Source organism: Hyperoodon ampullatus (assembly GCF_949752795.1).
Source record: "Hyperoodon ampullatus genome assembly, chromosome: 10".
NCBI lineage: Eukaryota > Metazoa > Chordata > Mammalia > Artiodactyla > Ziphiidae > Hyperoodon > Hyperoodon ampullatus.
This window is the reverse complement of record NC_136923.1, coordinates 42,837,061-42,855,468: the sequence shown is the minus strand read 5'-3', so window position 1 is coordinate 42,855,468 and position 18,408 is coordinate 42,837,061. Positions and strand designations below refer to the sequence as shown.

The 18,408-nt window shown below is 43.6% G+C and overlaps 1 protein-coding gene across 1 annotated transcript in view; it reads left to right on the top strand.

Moving 5' to 3' along the window:
* Nucleotides 1–18,408, top strand: part of LARS2 (leucyl-tRNA synthetase 2, mitochondrial) — a gene marked incomplete at its 5' end in the record, with an annotated part of 168,528 nt that overhangs the window by 46,906 nt on the left and 103,214 nt on the right. Inside the window, 1 exon segment of the mRNA XM_079712817.1 lies at nt 16,534–16,623. Within this exon segment, the coding sequence (XP_079568943.1) occupies nt 16,534–16,623 (90 nt within the window).

The following is an 18,408-nucleotide window of genomic DNA, read 5'->3' as shown; positions in this document are numbered from 1 at the left end:
CACGTGCTGCAACTATAGAGCCCACACGCTCTGGAGCCTGCATGCCACAACTAGAGAGAAGCCCATGTGCTGCAAACGAAAGATCCCTCATGCCTCAACAAAGATCCTGCCTGCTACAACTGAGACCCAATGACGCCAAAATAAATAAATAAATAAATAAATAAATAAATAAAATATTAAAAAAAATAGTGGTCAAGAAAATAGCAAAAGAGGAGCTTACTGATGAGTCTGATTTCAGTTCAGAAAGTGGGAGTTGTCTTCAGAACTGCAAAGACCATGATTTCCCTTCACTTAATACTCATTCTCTAAATTGGCTTCAAGAGCACGTAGAACATGAACCTTTTAAATTACTTGAAAATTTAGCTGTAGCCCTAGATTTGAAAAACAAAACCTGTAAGAATAAAATACATGCTCTATAAAAGCAGAGTGTCTAGCATTTGTCATTTTCAGTTTTCGTTAAATGCTCATTTTCAGTCTCAAGTTAGTCCTGAGATGAAGAAACATAATTATGTAAAAATGAGTTCTTAGACAAATGTTTAGGTTCATGATTAATTAATTACCCTGATATTAACACCTGTTCCCTCAGTTCTTCAGAAAGGAGGAGAACAGGGAAGGTAAAGGAGGCCAGAGGGAGAAACTCAGCCAAGATGGAATTAAACAGATGGTTGAAGGAAGAGGGATGAGAAGATAAAGCCAAGATGAAGCGGACAGTGAGGCTGAAGAAGCCTGGGCAGTGGCAGTCATGGGGGGAACAAATAGTTTAGGAGGGAGGAAGCAATGGCCATGTGGTCTAGAACAGGGACCCCTGGTTGGGCCTGTAGATGACAAAGAGTTGTTGGGAAAGATGCAAATGCAATGGAATAAAGCAGAACTGGAGAGGTGGGAGGGATGGGTTTAGGGCCTGGAATGCCTATGGGAGGTAAGGTGGGTGATGGATTGTCTCTCTTTTCTCTCAGAGACAAATGGGTGTGAATGGGATAAGAATGGGGCTGACAGTTCAGAGAAACTGCTTAAGGGAGGAGAGACTGTGAAAAGGCTTAATGTATAGGTAGGTGGCCTGAATCTTCATGCCCCCTGACCTAATGCCCATATGTTGTTGGTACTCGATAAATCTCTGTGGAATAATTCAGTGAGTGAATGAGCAAACAGAGCCCTGAGTTGGATGGAAATTCCCTTCTTTTTGTTCTCTGTACCTCCATTTTCCATCATGATAGCCAGTTATTGAGTCACTCAGGATAAAGACTCGGTAATGTAGACTCTTGGTGAGTGTTTTCTCATTGGTGGATTAAATGTGGAGAAACACAGAATTCTGAACCAGTGTTATACCAGGGAGCTGAGAAACTGATCTCAAGTGTGTCTCCTTTTGAAAAGCCATTTGTTTTTGATGTTGTAGAAGTTGCTAATGGAGGTAAACGTGGTTCTTCGTTTGTCTTTAGAGGTTCAAAGGTTCTGCAGACAGGTTTCTTAGAACACTGGGTTCAGTGTGAATTGGAGTGACATTTCTCCTGTGAACCCCTACTTGACAACATTTAATGTGAATAAGCCAGACTAGTTCCAAGAACAAAGGCATTCTATTGATACTTTTTTAGAAAACCTGTTATATTTAAGAAAACTTGCAAGGGCTCTGTCTCAAAGCTTTAATTTGTTTTTTAAATATAGTGACACTTGACATCCTGAATTTTGTTGTATTTGTTGCTTTAATGAAGATTTATTGAGCACCTGCTCTGCATAAATACTGGACCAGACAGTGTTGGAAAGGCAGGCTGACCCTCTCCAGATTCCTTGATTCTCACAACAGCGTCCCAGTTTCCAGATGAGGAAAGTGAGGCACACAGAGATGAGTCATTTGTCCAGGGTTACCAGTGAGTCCACAGCAGACCCACAGACTGAGTCCAGCATTCAGACCCTGGTCTTCAGCCTGCCTGCCCTTCACTCCTTCCATCCACTGCCTTTCACCTGCCTCCAGGAGCTGACAGCCTGTTTAGGAAGGTGAACAAAATTTGGGGACTTAAATAAAAGGGCCAAAAAGTTAGGGTCCTGAAAGATGGAGATGTACTTGCATTTAAGACTCAGCCAGGCAGGAGCATGTGACCAAGATGGCAGAGTAGAAGGACGTGCTCCCACTCCGTCTTGTGAGAACACCAGAATCACAACTAGCTGCTGGACAATCATCGACAGGAAGACACTGTAACTCACCAAAAAAGATACCCCACATCCAAAGACAAAGGAGAAGCCACAATGAGACGGTGGGAGGAGCGCAATCACAGTAAAATCAAATCCCATAACTGCTGGGTGGGTGACTTACAGACTGGAGAACACTTATACCACAGAAGTCAACCCACTGGAGTGAAGATTCTGAGCCCCACGTCAGGCTTCCCAACCTGGGGGTCTGGCAACGGGAGGAGGAATTCCTAGAGAATCAGACTTTGAAGGCTAGTGGGATTTGATTGCAAGACTTCGACAGGACTAGGGGAAAGAGAGACTCCACTCTTGGAGGGCACACACAAAGTAGTGTGCGCATCAGGACTCAGGGGAAGGAGCAGTGACCCCAGGGGAGAACCAGACCTACCTGCTAGGGTTGGAGGGTCTCCTGCAGAGGGGGGATTGGCTGTGGCTCACCATGAAGACAAGGACACAGGCAGCAGAAGTTCTGGGAAGTACTCCTTGGCGTGAGCCCTCCTAGAGTCCGCCATTAGCCCCACCAAAGAGACCAGGTAGGCTCCAGTGTTGGGTCGCCTCAGGCCAAACAACCAACAGGGAGGGAACCCAGTCCCACCCATCAGCAGACAAGTGAATTAAAGTTTTACTGAGCTCAGCCCACCAAAGCAACAGCCAGCTCTACCCACCACCAGTCCCTCCCATCAGGAAACTTGCACAAGCCTCTTAGATAGCTTCATCCACCAGAGGGTGGACAGCAGAAGCAAGAATAACTACAGTCCTGCAGCCTGTGGGACAAAAACCACATTCACAGAAAGATAGACAAAATGAAAAGGCAGAGGGCTATGTACCAGATGAAGGAACAAGATAAAACCCCAGAAAAACAACTAAATGAAGTGGAGAAAGGAAGCCTTCCAGAAAAAGAATTCAGAATAATGGTAGTGAACATGATCTAAGACCTCAAGTGCACACGGAACATTCTCCAGAATACATCACATCTTGGGTCACAAATCAAGCCTCAGTAAATTTAAGAAAATTGAAATCATATCAAGCATCTTTTCTGACCACAACACTATGAGATTAGAAATGAATTACAGGGAAAAAAACGTAAAAAACACAAACACATGGAGGCTAAACAATACGTTACTAAATAACCAAGAGATCACTGAAGAAATCAAAGAGGAAATCAAAAAATACCTAGAGACAAATGACAATGAAAACACGACGATCCACAACTTATGGGATGCAGCAAAAGCAGTTCTAAGAGGGAAGTTTATAGCTATACAAGCCTACCTCAGGAAACAAGAAAAATCTCAAACAATCTAACCTTACACCTAAAGGAACTAGAGAAAGAAGAACAAACAAAACCCAAAGTGAGCAGGAAGAAAGAAATCATAAATATCAGAGCAGAAATAAATGAAATAGAAACAAAGAACACAATAGCAAAGATCAGTAAAACTAAAAGCTGGTTCTTTGAGAAGTTAAACAAAATTGATAAACCATTAGCCAGACTCATCAAGAAAAAGAGGGAGAGGACTCAAACCAATAAAATTAGAAATGGAAAAGGAGGAGTTACAACAGACACCACAGAAATACAAAGCATCCTAAGAGACTACTACAAGCAGCTCTATGCCAATAAAATGGACAACCTGGAAGAAATGGACAAATTCTTAGAAAGGTATAACCTCCCAAGACTGAACCAGGAAGAAATAGAAAATATGAACAGACCAATCACAAGTAATGAAATTGAAACTGTGATTAACAATCTTCTAGCAAACAAAAGTCCAGGACCAGATGGCTTCACAGGTGAATGCTCTCAAACATTTAGAGAAGAACTAACACCCATCCTTCTCAACCTCTTCCAAAAAACTGCAGAGGAAGGAACACTCCCACACTCATTCTATGAGGCCACCATCACCCTGATACCAAAACCAGACAAAGATACTACAAAAAAAGAAAATTACCAATATCACTGAAGAATATAGATGCAAAAATCCTCAACAAAGTACTAGCAAACAGAATCCAACAACATATTAAAAGGATCATACACCATGATCAAGTGGGATTTATCCCAGGGATGCAAGGATTCTTCAATATACGCAAATCAATCAATGTGATACACCATATTAAGAAATTGAAGAATAAAAACCATATGATCATCTCAATAGATGCAGAAAAAGCTTTTGACAAAATTCAACACGCATTTATGATAAAAACTCTCTAGAAAGTGGGCATGGAGGGAACCTATCTCAACATAATAAAGGCCATATAGGACAAACCCACAGCAAACGTTATTCTCAATGGTGAAAATCTGAAAGCATTTCCTCTAAGATCAGGAACAAGACAAGGATATCCACTCTCACCACTGTTATTCAACATAGTTTTGGAAGTCCTAGCCCCGGCAATCAGTGAAGAAAAAGAAATAAAAGGAATACAAATAGGAGAAGAAGTAAAACTGTCACTGTTTGCAGATGACATGATACTATACATAGAGAATCCTAAAGATGTCACCAGAGAACTACTAGAGCTAATCAATGAATTGGTAAAGTTGCAGGATACAAAATTAATGCACAGAAATCTCTTGCATTCCTATACACTAATGATGAAAAATCTGAAAGAGAAATTAAGGAAACACTCCCATTTACCATTGCAACAAAAAGAATAAAATACCTAGGAATAAACCTACCTAGGGAGACAAAAGACCTGTATGCAAAAAACTATAAGACACTGATGAAAGAAATTACAGATGATACCAACAAATGGAGAGATATACCATGTTCTTGGATTGGAAGAATCAATATTGTGAAAATGACTATACTACCCAAAGCAATCTACAGATTCAATCTATCAAATTACCAATGGCATTTTTTACAGAACTGGAACAAAATATCTTAAAATTTGTATGGAGACACAAAAGACCCCGAATAGCCAAAGCAGTCTTGAGGGAAAAAAACGGAGCTGGAGGAATCAGACTCCCTGACTTCAGACTATACTACAAAGCTACAGTAATCAAGACAATATGGTACTGGCCCAAAAACAGAAACATTGAACATTGGAACAAGATAGAAAGCCCAGAGATAAACCCACGCACCTATGGTCAACTAATCTATGACAAAGGAGGTAAGGATATACAATGGAGAAAAGACAGTCTCCTCAATAAGTGGTGCTGGGAAAACTGGACAGCTACATGTAAAAGAATGAAATTAGAACACTCCCGACCACCAAGCACCAAAATAAACTCAAAATGGATTAGAGACGTAAATGTAAGACTGGACACTATAAAACTCTTAGAGGAAAACATAGGAAGAACACTCTTTGACATAAATTACAGCAAGATGTTTTTTGATCCACCTCCTAGAGTAATGGAAATAAAAACAAAAATAAACAAATGTGACCTAATGAAACTTCAAAGCTTTTGCACAGCAAAGGAAACCATAAACAAGATGAAAAGACAACCCTCAGAATGGGAGAAAATATTTGCAAACGAATCAATGGACAAATGATTAATCTCCAAAATATATAAACAGCTCATGCAGCTCAATATTTAAAAAACAGACAAGCCAATCCAAAATGGGCAGAAGACCTAAATAGACATTTCTCCAAAGAAGACATACAGATGGCCAAGAAGCACATGAAAAGCCGCTCAACATCACTAATTATTAGAGAAATGCAAATCAAAACTACAATGAGGTATCACCTCACACCAGTTAGAATGGGCATCATCAGAAAATGTACAAACAACAAATGCTGGAGAGGGTGTGGAGAAAAGGGAACCCTCTTGCACTGTTGGTGGGAATGTAAATTGATACAGCCACTATGGAGAACAGTATGGAGGTTCCTTAAAAAACTAAAAATTGAATTACCATATGATCCAGGAATCCCACTACTGGGCATATACCCAGAGAAAACCATAATTGAAAAAGACACATGCACCCCAGTGTTCATTGCAGCACTATTTACAATAGACAGGTCATGGAAGCAACCTAAATGCCCATTGACAGATGAATGCATAAAGAAGATGTGGCGGGCCTCCCTGGTGGCGCAGTGGTTGGGAGTCCGCCTGCTGATGCAGGGGATGCGGGTTCATGCCCTGGTCCGGGAGGATCCCATATGCTGCGGAGTGGCTGGGCCCGTGAGCCATGGCCGCTGAGCCTGTGCATCCGGAGCCTGTGCTCTGCAGCGGGAGAGGCCACAGCAGTGAGAGGCCCGCGTACCGCAAAAAAAAAGAAGATGTGGTACATATATACAATGGAATATTACTCAGCCATAAAAAGGAACGAAATTGAGTCATTTGTTGAGACGTGGATGAATAGAGACTGTCATACAGAGTGAAGTAAGTCAGCAAGAGAAAAACAAATATCGTATATTAACGCATATATGTGGAACCTAGAAAAATGGTGCAGATGGACCAGTTTGCAGGGCAGAAATTGAGGCACAGATGTAGAGAACAAACCTATGGACATCAAGGGGGGAAAGTGGCGGGGGGCTGGGGGTTTTGGTGGGATGAATTGGGAGATTGGGATTGACATGTATACACTGATGTGTATAAAATTGATGACTAATAAAAACCTGCTGTATAAAAAAAAGTAAAATTAAATTAAAAAATTGAAGAAGAAAAAAAAAGAAGAAGACTCAGCCAGGCAGGAGCATGGAGCACTAGGCCTCCCTTTCATTCCCTTGTGGCCTGGACAGCAGACTGATTCCATCCCAACACTGTGGGGAAGGGAGCGGGTGATCCTTAGATACCCCTGGGGCCCCTGGCATCACCATTCTCCTCTCATCTGTGTGCTAAGCATTTGCCAAGTACATTACCAACATTTTCTCATTTAATCTTCGTGTCTATCCCAGAATTTGGTCCAATTATTGGCTCCTTTTACAAATGTATTAGTTATCTATTTGCTGCATAACAAATTGCCCCAGAACTTAGTAGCTTAAAACAATAAGTATTTATTATTCCATCATTTCTGTGGGATAGGAATCCAGGCATGGCTTAGTTGTGTCCTCTGGCATGGGGTCCCTCATAAGGCTGCCATCAAGGCCAAGGCTGAGGTCTCATTTGAAGGCTCGGCTTTGGTGGAATCTGCTTCCAAGCTCACTCATGTGGTTTTTAGCTGCTGGACTGGGGGCTGGTTCCTTGCATTTGCTGGCAGAAGCCTACCTTAGTTCCTTGACACATGAGCCTCCATGGAGCAGCTCACAGCATGGCATTTGGCTTTTTTCAGAGCAAGAGAGAGTGAGAAAGAGACAAAGAACAATGGCCGAGACAGATCCACAGTCCCTTTGTAACCTAATCTTGGAAGTAACATCCCGTTACTTGCTATATTCTGTTTGTTAGAAGCAAGTGTCTAGGGCTCAGCCCACACTCGAAGGAAGGGGATAACATAAGGGTGAGAATACCAGGAGGCAGGGATCATTGAGGTCCCTCTTAGAGGCCACTTGCCACAATTTATGGGGAAAATGAGGTACAGATATGGACAAGTCACTTGCTTTGTATCACATGGCCCCTAGGTGGGATCTGAGCCCTAACCTCCTGATTCCAGAACACTGCATGCCCTGCCCCCACCCCACTCTTGCTCATTACTCGCAGGCAAAGGTGTCTACCTGGCCCTTTACACCCTTATAATAGCAACTTAGAAGGTGGGTAGGCCATCCTAGGCCTCTTACCCAGAGATTGTGGACAGTGAGCCCTCCTCCCCCGTTATATTCCCCTGTGGTTCTGCATTTAGGCCAGATCCTTCCCTTTGGAGCCTGGGTTGTTGGAATTGGTTATGTGGATACATACTAAGGTTGTCTGGGGGCCTTGGAGGTGGCCATGTGGATGCCCTTTTGTGACCCCAGGACATTTGTCTGTAGATGGGCCATCTCTAGTTCCTTTAAACTCTTCTGTGTGGGTCTCGAGGTGTGTATTCCAAGTATGTTGGAAAGCTCCTCACCAGGGCAAGGGTCCCATTGCTGTAGACCTAGCTCTTTGGTTTTCTTCTTCCTTTGAATCTAAAGGTTTTCTAGGACTGTAAAACCATAGGTGAATTCCCAGAGTAATACACAATCACTATACAGCATCAGTGAAGTTCAGAAAACTTTATAATTTTAAGAAAATCACCCACAATCATCAGTGTCATCCTGAGGCAACCCAATGTTTGTTTATATGTTGGCATTTTTTCTAGTATTCTTATCATTTTTCCCTTATATAATTTTTTTTTTTTTTTTTTTTTTTTTTTTTTTTGTGGTATGCGGGCCTCTCACTGTTGTGGCCTCTCCCGTTGCGGAGCACAGGCTCCGGATGCGCAGGCTCAGCAGCCATGGCTCACGGGCCCAGCCGCTCCGCGGCATATGGGATCCTCCCAGACCGGGGCACGAACCCGTATCCCCTGCATCGGCAGGCGGACTCTCAACCACTGCGCCACCAGGGAGGCCCGTCCCTTATATAATTTAAAACATACTCCATTTTGTATCAACTGTCATGTTCCCATGTCATTAAAAATTATATATAGTTTTTATGTAAGTCAAGGATATAACATTTAAAATATTTCATTTATTCTAGCTTTAGTGCAAGTTGTACAAATATTCAATAGAAAGACAGCTATGTGAACATTTATAACACAAGTTTAACTACATGTAATATGTGTTTGGTTCATGTGGCTTTCCGTGTTTGAAAAGATCTAACGTGAAAGTCTTACAAAAGTTGGGCTGACATTGAGGGGAAGAAATCATTTGGGGTCGTACAGTCATCAAGTCACTCAGACACATGTTTGGATCCTAATTTTACCTCCTACTGGCTATGCGATCTTAAACAAGTTACTTAGAGACTCAGTTTTCTGAAAGGTAAAATGATTTATTCATTCAGCAACCGTTTTATTAAACATCCATTGTACCAGGTACTGTTCTAAGCCCTTGGAATATATCAGTGGGAGGAAAAAAGACAAAAACTTTTTTTTTTTTTTTTTTGCCCACACTGCGCGTCTTCTGGGATCTTAGTTCCCAGGCCAGGGATTGAACCCGGGCCATGGCAGTGAAAGCGCCAAGTCCTAACCACTGGACCGCCAGGAAACTCCCCAACAAAAATTCTTTCTTTAATGAAGGAAACTTACAATTGACTGGGGGTGGGAGGAGGGGAGACAAAGATAGGCAATAAACATAATAAATAAGTAAATAGTATGTTAGGAGGTCACAAACGCTACAGAAATTAAAAAGTGGAACAAGGTAAGGGGTGGGGGACAGGACGGCCAGGGGTTAATTGCAATTTTAAGCAGGAATGTCAAGTCTACATTTGATAACCGTAATAACTGACTGCTTGCATCATAATAAGAACTAAGTGAGATGTTTCTAAACTGCCAAAATGGGACCGAGTACTAGGCAGCGCCTGGTAAATGTTTGCTATTATTACTGCTGTTGTTATTCCTAAAAGACGATTCACTGCAGTATTCCTTTATCTAAGAGTTCTCCAACCTGTTCCTCCTGCTTGATTTACCCAGACATCCTTGGAGCACACATTTGAGTCAGTCTGGGCACAGCCTGGCTGTACTTTCCAAGGTGCTGTTTCACTGCCTGGTGCCCCTCTGAGCCCAGAGACCTGGGTTCCTGTCTTGATTCCGCCACCCAAAAGCTGGGCAGTGTTAGGCAGGCCACCCCCTCCTTACCGAGGTGCCGTTTCCTCGTGTGTAAAGCAGCATTCATGGCACCGCTTTGCAGCGCCACCGTGGGACGCGGGACGGGAGAGGAGAGGAGAGGAGGGGAGAGCAGGAGGAGAAGTTTGGGAGCGCAGAGCCGTGTATGTCCTGTTATTTGCTAATCAAGGCTCCAAGCCAGGGCTGTGCTGAGCGGTCTGCCTCCACTCTCTATGCCCCCTCCTGCCTGAGGATCCTGTAGGAGCCTCTAAGTGAGGAATTAGTCATCTTCCCCCCTACCTCTTCCTGTGAAGCCCCAGGGGAAGGCCAGGCCACTCTTGCTGGGTTTCTGCAGCTTCCCTTCCAGAACCAAGTCTCCTCTGGGAAGAGGGATGAGCTGTCAGACAGTCTTGTATTTTTAAACAGCTGATCCTTGAGCACAGTAGTTACCTAATCAAGTTTCTGTGTCTGTTGGATGGAGGTGGTTATTTCTTATTGTTTTCTTATGTTTGTTTTGTGAAAACAGACAGTGACGATGGACTGTAAGGATGAAGAGAATCTGTGTTGGGGCAGGCCTGAGGCACACAGGAAGGATTTGAATCCAGGACAGGCTCCTGGAGAGACCCTTCTTAGCACAGTGCACTGGGGGCCCTTGTTAGAAATCTCATATGGACTAAATTGTGCCCTTAGCTCCTGTCGAAGCCCAGTTCATTAAGTTCCGTAAAGACACAAGGGCAGGACCCTGTCACTTAATGCAGTATTTGGGAGGGAGATGTATTTGGGAAGAACCTCTCTGCAGTGGTTCTCAACCCTGGCAGCACATGAAATTTCTGGGGGTGAGGTGAGAACCAGGCACCAGTAACCTTTAAAGCTCCATTTCAAGGTGCAACCAAGTTTGAGAGCCAGTGCTAAGTTTAGAGGACTTCGTGCGGGGGTGGCCATACATGTCCTATTCCAGCAGATTTTTCTGGTGAGCCTCCCTCTCCCTTCTTCCAACACAGCAGGTGCACAGAGCTGTGGACTAGAACCTTGAACCATCACCAGTGAGGAACATCTGGTGCAGGATATATATTTACTCCTAAGCTGTGCAGTATGAATCCTGAGGCAGGTTTCTCCAGCCTTTAAGCTGTGCTATGCTTTCAGAACCCCTCCCCTTCAGAATTAGAAAACCTAGGAAGGAATAAAAGGCAAGGCCATTACCATACATTTCCTTTGGATCCGTTGCAGTAAAGAGCAAATGATAGAAATGCACAGAAAAGATATGTGAGCACCCCCCTCTCTCCTCTGTTTACAAGATTGGTTGTTTTGGAGGCAGAAGGCTCTGGTGAGACTGAGGAGAGGGGAGACGATGCTGGAAACTGTGATGCATGGTGGTGGCTCACCTTTCTTACTGTGTTTATTTGCCCGGTGTACACAGCCAGCGAATGACTGACTTGATAAAATGTTGCCTCAGGTTTTGGTTTGTTTCATTTTCTTCAATCCTGATAGCTGACCTAAACATTGTGAGGTTGCAATGCAAATTACATGCACAATGGCTTTGAGTGGTTCTGTGATCTGGGACCAATCACTGTCAAAAGTGCAGTGGGACCAAGAAACAAAGACCCAACTAAATCCTGCCAGAGCAGAAAGGTGGGGATAGGAAGCGACCTTGCTGGCTCTCCCTGCGGTGGGCATTGCCACCAGAGGTGACTGGGAGCAGCCTGGTGTGGATTTCTCGGTCTGGGTCATGTGTTTTGGTCTTCCCCTCATAAACACTATCTCTTTTTAGTCAGAAAGCCAACATTTGGTAAGGGATGGTGATGGCAAGCTCTTCTGACCCCAGTGCATTCCTCTGCCTTTCGCCCTGTCCCAGTAGCCCAATGAGGGCATCAGCCGCCTCTGAGAGGGGTGTGGTGGTGGAGCCAGCCTCACTCCTCTCGTCACACACTCTGAGTCAAGCAAGGGAAGTGGCACCATCGATCCGTCATATGTGCCCAGCATGTACTTTACACACATCATCACATTTGTCCTTACAGCCCCTCTGACAGACCTCATCACCCCTCTCTTCTAGACAGGGAAACTCAGCTGTGGCTACAAGGCTAATGATGATGCAAGGACTTGAACCCAGTCAAATGGCTGCAAAGTGGGTTTTCCTTCCCTTGGATCACTCTCTCTCTCTTTTCCTGGAGCAAGGAGTGTCAGCCTGAGGAGACCTCAGTGAGGTACACAGCAGTGAGTCACCTTCACAGATCAACTGCTGTTTTCTCTCAGGCACAATCCAGTGGACGTCTGCACCTCGGCCTTCTTCTGGCCATTGCTGAGCACTGTGTGCAGGCAGTCCTGGCAAGGCTGGCTTGGTTATTAATCTGTACAGTCACTGAGGTGTGGGTAGCAGGCTTCAAAGGTTCACGTTTTGATCCTTACTTGTGTTCTGGGGGTGTGTCACCTTCTCTGTTGGGCCCTGGGTTTGGCTGTGAATGTGCAAAATATTTCTAATGCTAAAACAGTGTGGAGGAATGAGTCTAGTTGAGATTCCAGATGCATAAATTTGGTCTCTTGGCAGCTAGATTGCACTTTCTAGAGCTCAGGGGGTTATAAAAGTTGACATCTTTATATAGATCTATGTACAGCGTGGCCGAATTGCAGTTGCTTTTGGAGCTATAACTTTGAATTACCTGACTTTTTGTTTTAAGAAGGATGCATTCACGTAGGTGTTGGCTTATTTGGCAAGCAGGGCAAGGAAGGCACAGGAATGAAAAGGGATTTTGGAAAACAGGGAACAGCCCTCGTTTGACTCCTCTGGTGGTCTCACTGAGAAGTCTTACCAAGATGGTGCCGTCCCACAGCTTGGGGACAAGAATCCCCAGCCCACAGATGTAGGGCTCCCCTTTGGAGGACAGGCAGGGCTGGGCCTAGACATTTGGGTACTGTGGGCCGGATTCCAAAGGATGATCTTTAAACATTTTGTTCAACAACTCTTTCATGGGCGGGGATAAACTGATGTTGTGTCAAGAAAAACTGTATGCCTCTCGAACTTCAAAATAGGAAATTTATTACATGAATTTATTACAGGAGATTTTCCAAGTCAGACAGCTACTCGGAGGTATATTGAATGATTTAAAATTTAGTTCATAAAGGCAGTCACTCCTTCCCAGTGAGTAGCATTATGTGTGCCTAACAGTTTCAGACCTGTGTCTGCCGGCACCCAACTTGCCAGATCTCCCCTCTGGTTGGTCTCAGCATTGGTGGAAGGGCCGGTGGCTGCATCGTGCAGCATTCCCACCTGCGTTGCATGATGTGCTCAACGGAGATGGGGTCACACCAGCTGGAGAGGGAAACCTAAGTTAATTTACTCCCATTTCCACTCTTTCCAAGGACGTTTTATCGCTTTTACGGACTGCCCTCCAGAGTTGCTTGGCTCATTCCCCTTAATCTGTGGTTAGAGACTCAGACTAAAAAGATTGAAATCCTTTGAGTAGGGTTTTCCCTTTGGTATTATTGGCATTTGGGGCTGGAACATTTTTTGTTCTAGGGGCTGTCTTGTGCATTGTAGGGTTTTAGCAGCATCCCTGACTTCCACCCACTAGACGCAATTGACAGCTGCCCCCACCCTCGCCCCCATCACAGTTGTCACAAACAGCAATGTTTCCAGTCATACCTGGGGAGCAAAAGTTTCCCCGTTGAGAATCCCTACTTTAGGAAAAGGGAGGAAGAGGTCTTAACATCTTTGTGGGTGCTGAAACCCCAGAAGACCTTTGTCTACAGGGCTGGGTTTTAAATTAGTTCCCAAAGTGTGAAAAGGGAGTCTCAACTTCTAGCCAGTTGACTACAGTTAAGCTTTTAAGCAGTTTAATTTCAGAAAGATGTGTTTGATGATTTTTACTAAGATGAGGCATTAGAAGACTAGAAATAGCTGTTCGGGTTGTTTTTTTTTTTTAATCAGTAAATCAAGGGAGGTTCCAGAAAGTCTCTTTGACTTTTTCAGGAAGTACTTTTCTGAGCAGGGTCTCTGACCTACCATGCTTATGGTTCTTGTGAGACTGGACTCCTGCTCTGGCATTTCTTTATGGAGTGGGCAGTACTGAGGGTCGTGGCTGGGCCCTTTGTGCAGCAGATGGGAATAAATGGGCAGGGGCGAGGTTCCTGTCCCCAGGACGTCCCCAGCCTCCTCTAGGCAGGAGCCTCCAACACTTCAGCAGGAGGGGCAGTGCAAGTGAGGTAAACATGAGTTGAAACAGTTCTGTTGGGATTGGAATGACGGTTCTGGAGCCGTGGTTTTCGAGGTGTACTCTTTTAGCAGCTGATGTTACTTTTTCTTCAAATGACATGTGCAAAAACACAATATAAATAAAAAAGGTCAGACCCAAGTTTGAAGGCAGAGTGAAAGAGGGGGCCTGTACCCCACACACCTCATCTCACCTTGGAGCTGACACTTCCAAAGACAATGCACTTTGCATCACCCGTCTGACTGAAAGTGGGCTAATGCGTGGTTGGATAATCTTGTTTTTTTTCTCCCCCTGACTGGATCTATCATCTTTTTTCTATTTTAGATCAAATTAATTTTCAAAACTACAAACCTAAGTGAAGACTATCATGCTGTTCCATTGCTGTGTAATTTTTACTCTCAGTCTATGGAAGCAGATTCAGGGGCTGAGAAAATACATATGTATGTATATACATACATTCATATACATATTCATTAGGAATATTTTGATATTTTGCTTTGAAAAACTTAAATATATAGAAAAATAGAGAAAAGAGCCCAACCCCTAGATTTAACAGTTGTCATTATTTTGTCATATTTGCTTCACCTATTTCTTTAGACCTCTACTGGAAAAGAATTTTAAAGAACATACCTACCCTAACAAGGTCTGGGAATATTTCCACCACATTCCCCTTACTCCCACCCCATTCCCTATTCCAGTTCATCTTGCAGACCTGTGTAATTTGAATTTAGTTTGTGAAGCCTCCATGAGGGATACAAATTTAATCCGACATGCAGACGTACCTATATCTATTTAGTTTATTCTTCATTCAACAACAATTTGGGGGTGCCTTGATGTGTCGGGGCCTGAGCGTACATGATAAGCAAAATGAAACAGACGAAACTTAGCCCCTGCCCTGGGTTTTGTAAGTTGCTTGTCAGGAAAATGAGTTCTGTGCCAGGCTTGCAGGGGGGCTAGCTGGTGAGGAAAAGATGATGAGATGAGGATGAATTTGGAGGTTTGGGGGAGCAAGCCTGCCCACAGTGTGCTGGTCTGATTCTTGTGTTGGTGAAGTGCTTTGTGTCCGATGCCCTGCAGACTTGATGTCCGTGGAGCCTCGGGAGCTGGTATAGGCTGTGTGTGCACATGGCTCAGAAATCACGGCTTTGGTGTTGGCAGGGGACAGCTACGGTGTGGGCAGAGATTGTAGGAGCAAGTGGAGCCAGTGATCAGAGTTGAGTTATTTGTTTTCTAATTGTTATTACTCCGCTATTATTACAAAACAGCACATAAAAGAACCCAGGAATCTCACATAAGAAATATCACCCAGGGCCTCCCTGGTGGCGCAGTGGTTGGGAGTCTGCCTGCCGATGCAGGGGGTGCGGGTTCGTGCCCCGGTCTGGGAGGATCCCATATGCCGCGGAGCGGCTGGGCCCGTGAGCCATGGCTGCTGGGCCTGTGCGTCCGGAGCCTGTGCTCCGCAACGGGAGAGGCCGCGGCAGTGAGAGGCCCGCGTACCACAAAAAAAAAAAAACAAACAAAAAAAAGAAATATCACCCATTGGGGACAATAGGAGTTTACATGACACCTTGCTCAGTTCCTGCTACACTTACCCTCCTGTCCTTGGCTTTAAACTCTCTCCTCATTTACTCATCTGAAGAAAGACTGGATTGTTTGCATTTCTGATAGAAGGAAGTATGCCTTCTGTTAATAGTCCATGACGAATGGAACCATTTGGAATGTCCCCTGCCCTATCCATTTCTCTGTTAGCTCTTTTTTGAAGTGAAAGAAGAGCACTAGAAGAGAAACGGTGTGACAGTGTAGAGGTTTTTATGCTTACTTGACTTCCTCAACTGCAAACCTTATTGGTTAATTAATTAATTAAACCTGATTTTAAAGATTCTATAGCACATGTGTTTTCAGGACAGAAAATAAGCTTAAATAAGCTTATTTTCGGAAAATAAACTTAAATAAAATTAAGCTTCAAAATACAAGCCAGGTGATTTCTCACTAAGTTTAATATTTGATAATGCTTTTTAATGGGCCTTCCTAAGTAGACTACAGCATGGTTCACATAATGGGATAAATGGAATATAATGTGTCTAAGAGAGCTACCAGTCCCCAGTTATATATAGAAGCACAGGTTTGTTTTCCAGTGAGGATCATACCAAAGCAGGCAAATATGCTTCTTGAATTTTGTGATTGCTTCTAAAATGAACTACGTTTATGAATTAGCTTCTCGGCCCCCCCAAATATGTTTATGCTGACAAAAATGGGAGTACCCAATTTTGTACAATGTAATTCAGCTATTACTTGAATACATGGTGGGTGGTGCTGTGCAAAAGACTTACGTCGAGTTTCTCATCATTAAACATGCCCTGGGAAAGATGAGGGTGGCTTTCGATAACATCTCTCTTCCCAGAATAAATTGCTTCTTCCCTTACTTTGCAAATTGGTAAAAATATTATAGGTTGATAAATATTTTTGCAGTGTGAGTGCTTTTCAAAATTGAATTGCAAAGCTGATGCATACGTTGGGAGAGGGGATATTTACAATGGCCTATACCTGATTTTCCCCCTCTTTGGCAGGAAATAACCACGTGTTTACCAGATTACTACAAATGGACTCAGTATCTCTTTATTAAACTCTATGAAGCTGGACTGGCCTATCAAAAAGAGGTAAGTTAAAGTTAGCTGTGCTTTTAAGATTCTGTAAACCTTCTCCATCTTCTTAGAAGACATCATTGTTAAATAAGGAATAAAATAAACCCTGTTTGCACAGTAGCAGTGAAAATGAACACAACCTCACATTCATGAAATCAATCAAAGTTACAAAGAGTAACTACTGTCTGGCTTAGTTTGGTGCCTCCAGGACAGGGCTTGAGCTTCTTTCACCCTTGAATTCCCAGCACATAACAATGTCTGTAATGAAGTCAAGGAAGAGGCTTAGGAAAAACATGTTTCTCAAATCCTAGCTACCTCTCATAGATGTGTGCTGGCTGGTGACAACCTTTAGGAATCATGGTTTCTCATCTGCTGATGGGTGATAATATCTTCCTTGCCGGGTCTTGGGAAGAGAAAGGTAATATTTAAAGAACAACAAGCACAGTGCCCACACCTAGTGGCCTCCCAAGAAGTGGAATGCTTCTTAAAACAGGAGGTCAGTAATAGTAGATAAGCCTTAAATGGCGGGAGTTGAGAGAAAGAGTATCATCACATGGCCTAGAACTGCACTGTCCATATGATGATAGCCATTAGCTGCATGTGGTTGTTGAAATTTAAATTTAAAGTAATTAAGATTAAATAATATTAAAAATTCAGGTCCTCAGTCATACTAGCCACATTCACGTGCTGGTAGCTAGTGTTGGACAGCAAAGATATAAAACATTCCCATCATAACAGAATATGCTTCCACATAAGAAAAGTACCAGATAGCACTGGTCTAGAAAATTCAGAAGTACCAAGTAGAAAACTCATTGTACCGTTATACCTTAGATGTTCTCCTTTGACCAGAGGGATTTAACGACATAGAATTATATTTACTTTTCTGTGGATCACATCACACTGCTTCATCTTGCAAAGAATAGTACTTATAATATCATTATGTTTTAAATATAAAACATTTTGGGCCTCCCTGGTGGCACAGTGGTTGAGAGTCCGCCTGCTGATGCAGGGGACATGGGTTCGTGCCCCGGTCCGGGAAGATCCCACATGCCGTGGAGCGGCTAGGCCCATGAGCCATGGCCGCTGAGCCTGCGCGTCCAGAGCCTGTGCTCCACAATGGGAGAGGCGACAGCAGTGAGAGGCCCGTGTACCACAAAAAAAAAAACATTTTACAATCAGTATAGAGACTCATATAGAAGGCTCAGTTTAGAATATGAGAATAACACAAAATGTCTTAAACCTTGACAACACAAAAAATAATATAGCTAACAAAAATCAGGAGGTGAAATTGGGGAAGAGAAGTAGAAGCCAGGGTGAGATGATCCCTACATCATTCATAACAAGGAGTCATAGATGGAGAATTAGAGATTTATGTCTATTTTTTTTTTAAGTTGAAAGGTAGCTATTAAAGCTGAAGTTAACAAAGGTAGCAAAAACTAGAATAGGGGTCAGGTGGGAGGAAGGCTGTATGACCGTGCTGAATATCTCATATTACATGGTAGAGGGTCAGCAGAACTGTCTAAAGATAGTATATCAGGGACTTCCCTGGTGGCGCAGTGGTTAAGAATCTGCCTGCCAATGCAGGGGACGTGGGTTTGATCCCTGGTCCGGGAAGATCCCACATGCCGCGGAGCTACTAAACCCATGCACCACAACTACTGAGCCTGCACTCTAGAGCCCGCATGCCACAACTGTTGAGCCCGTGTGCCACAACTACTGAAGCCCATGTGCCTAGAGCCTGTGCTCCGCAACAAGAGAAGCCACCGCAAGGAGAAGCCTGCACACTGCAACAGAGAGTAG